Raw genomic sequence first — 1,735 nt, forward strand, 5'->3', positions numbered from 1 at the left:
TCTGTTGGTAATAGCTTTAATCGGGAAGCAGTAATGGTGCTATATAACGCTACCTTATACTACACAAACTTACTTACTACTTCATTTAGACGACAGAAATTGTTCAGCTCAATGCCACAGAGCAAGCTAGAATTGCCCCGTCTAAGTAGTACTATGGGTGATAACATTTTTGGCGAGTTGTCCACGTATAGGTTACCTAGCTCTATTTGTCGATCTTCAAGAATCCTACGAAGTTATTGTGCAATCCGCCTACATAGAGGCCTCCTTTGGTCACCTCGACGGCGGTGAGCTTCAGTATTGAGGATAAAGTACACGGGTGAGAGAGAATTGTGTGCATATGACATGAGTAAATTGAAAGTCGTCATTGAGGTTAGCTCAGATATACGATACACTGAGAAACAGATATGCATTGAGCTAAAAACAAATAGGATTACAGATCAAAAAGGCAAAATAATCTTACTGAAGCCGCGTCTGCGATTATAAAGGCACCGCACCCAGCCTAAACAATATTACAGTATACAAACTGGCAACAACATGATATGATTGGGAACGTGATGATTATACATCTCTTCATTGCACAAGCATGACCATATAGTTTGGCGTATACCTACCTGGAAGGTTTCGCCACTGTGGTCTTGCCAAGTGCGAGTAACCACACCATTTTTATCTGTGCGAACAATAAAGCCCCACTTCAATATAGGTACGCTCAGCCCACTCGGAAGATACAAGAGCTGTAAGTGGGATAGTATTGGTGAGCAGAACGTATTGATCGAGTGAGCGTAGTGTAGTGATGAAGATTAAACGCGGAAGCGGAAAATCAGACCGAAGCTGAAAGTTTTGGAAAACCGGAAGTTCACTGCCGCTAGGTTTGGTAGAATTTAACTTGTTCCACCAATGATCTACAAGTATCCAGGGCAGTATTCTATGTAGCCAATTTGTTATCTGTAGAGGCAGATATCAAGGACAACCTACGAGAGACTCACCAATTGTCGAATTGACGGCCAGTCAAGGACGCCCAACATAAAACCAGGGAAGGGTGAGAAGAGAACGAAGTAGAAAATAGGTTCTCCTTTCTCATCCACTCCAGCACTGACACCATCCGGTAAACCCACATGGTTCATGCTGTTTGGTGATTGAACAAGTTGGTGGATAATCAAGACTATATATATATGTGTGTATAAAGAAGTGGCTGATGAACCTTTATCTCGTGTGGTGTTCCGTTCCTCACTGGAGAATAAGGAATACGTTTCAGAATCGAGCCACCAGCACGCCGGAAGCTCGAAATCGACGAATGAAACACCATATAGGCAATGGTTGGCTCTGTTTACGTCTCAGGGTGTGACTTAGGTCATTGAGTATACAACTTGCCAGAAAAGAGAAATTTTTGAATGCTACAATCGAAGCTGTATACAGTTGAAGTATCAGAGACAGATGAGCTGCCTGCGCCGGTCTTATGCTTGGCCATACGGTGTTGATTTTCACAGACAACGTTGTCCTGAAACAACGACCACATCAATACGGGGGCGAATCAAGAGCATGCAGTATCAATTATGAGCAACCGCACGACTTTGAAGCTTACAAGTAGTCCCAAGTCCCCTTCTTAGGTCCCGATAACCAGTAGCGACGGGCAGTTGCCGAGCACGATTCGTTTACCTAGAAGAAAACAGCGGAACTTACGGTGAGTTCTTGTGTGTTGAATGAAACCATGGTAGATCACTGCAAGAAAACTAGACAG

The 1,735-nt window shown here is 43.5% G+C and overlaps 1 protein-coding gene across 1 annotated transcript; it reads right to left on the reverse strand.

Moving 5' to 3' along the window:
* On the reverse strand, nt 1-1,121 carry SARC_12440 (hypothetical protein; the record flags this gene model as incomplete). The annotated part of the gene is made up of 3 exons (XM_014293455.1): nt 1-289; nt 612-731; nt 984-1,121. The coding sequence occupies 3 exons, from the start codon at nt 1,119-1,121 to the stop codon at nt 203-205; spliced, it is 345 nt and encodes a 114-aa protein (XP_014148930.1). The 3' UTR covers nt 1-202.
* Between the last annotated feature and the right edge of the window lie 614 nt (nt 1,122-1,735).

The sequence above is a fragment of the Sphaeroforma arctica genome (assembly GCF_001186125.1).
Source record: "Sphaeroforma arctica JP610 unplaced genomic scaffold supercont1.2304, whole genome shotgun sequence".
Classification (NCBI taxonomy): domain Eukaryota; class Ichthyosporea; order Ichthyophonida; genus Sphaeroforma; species Sphaeroforma arctica.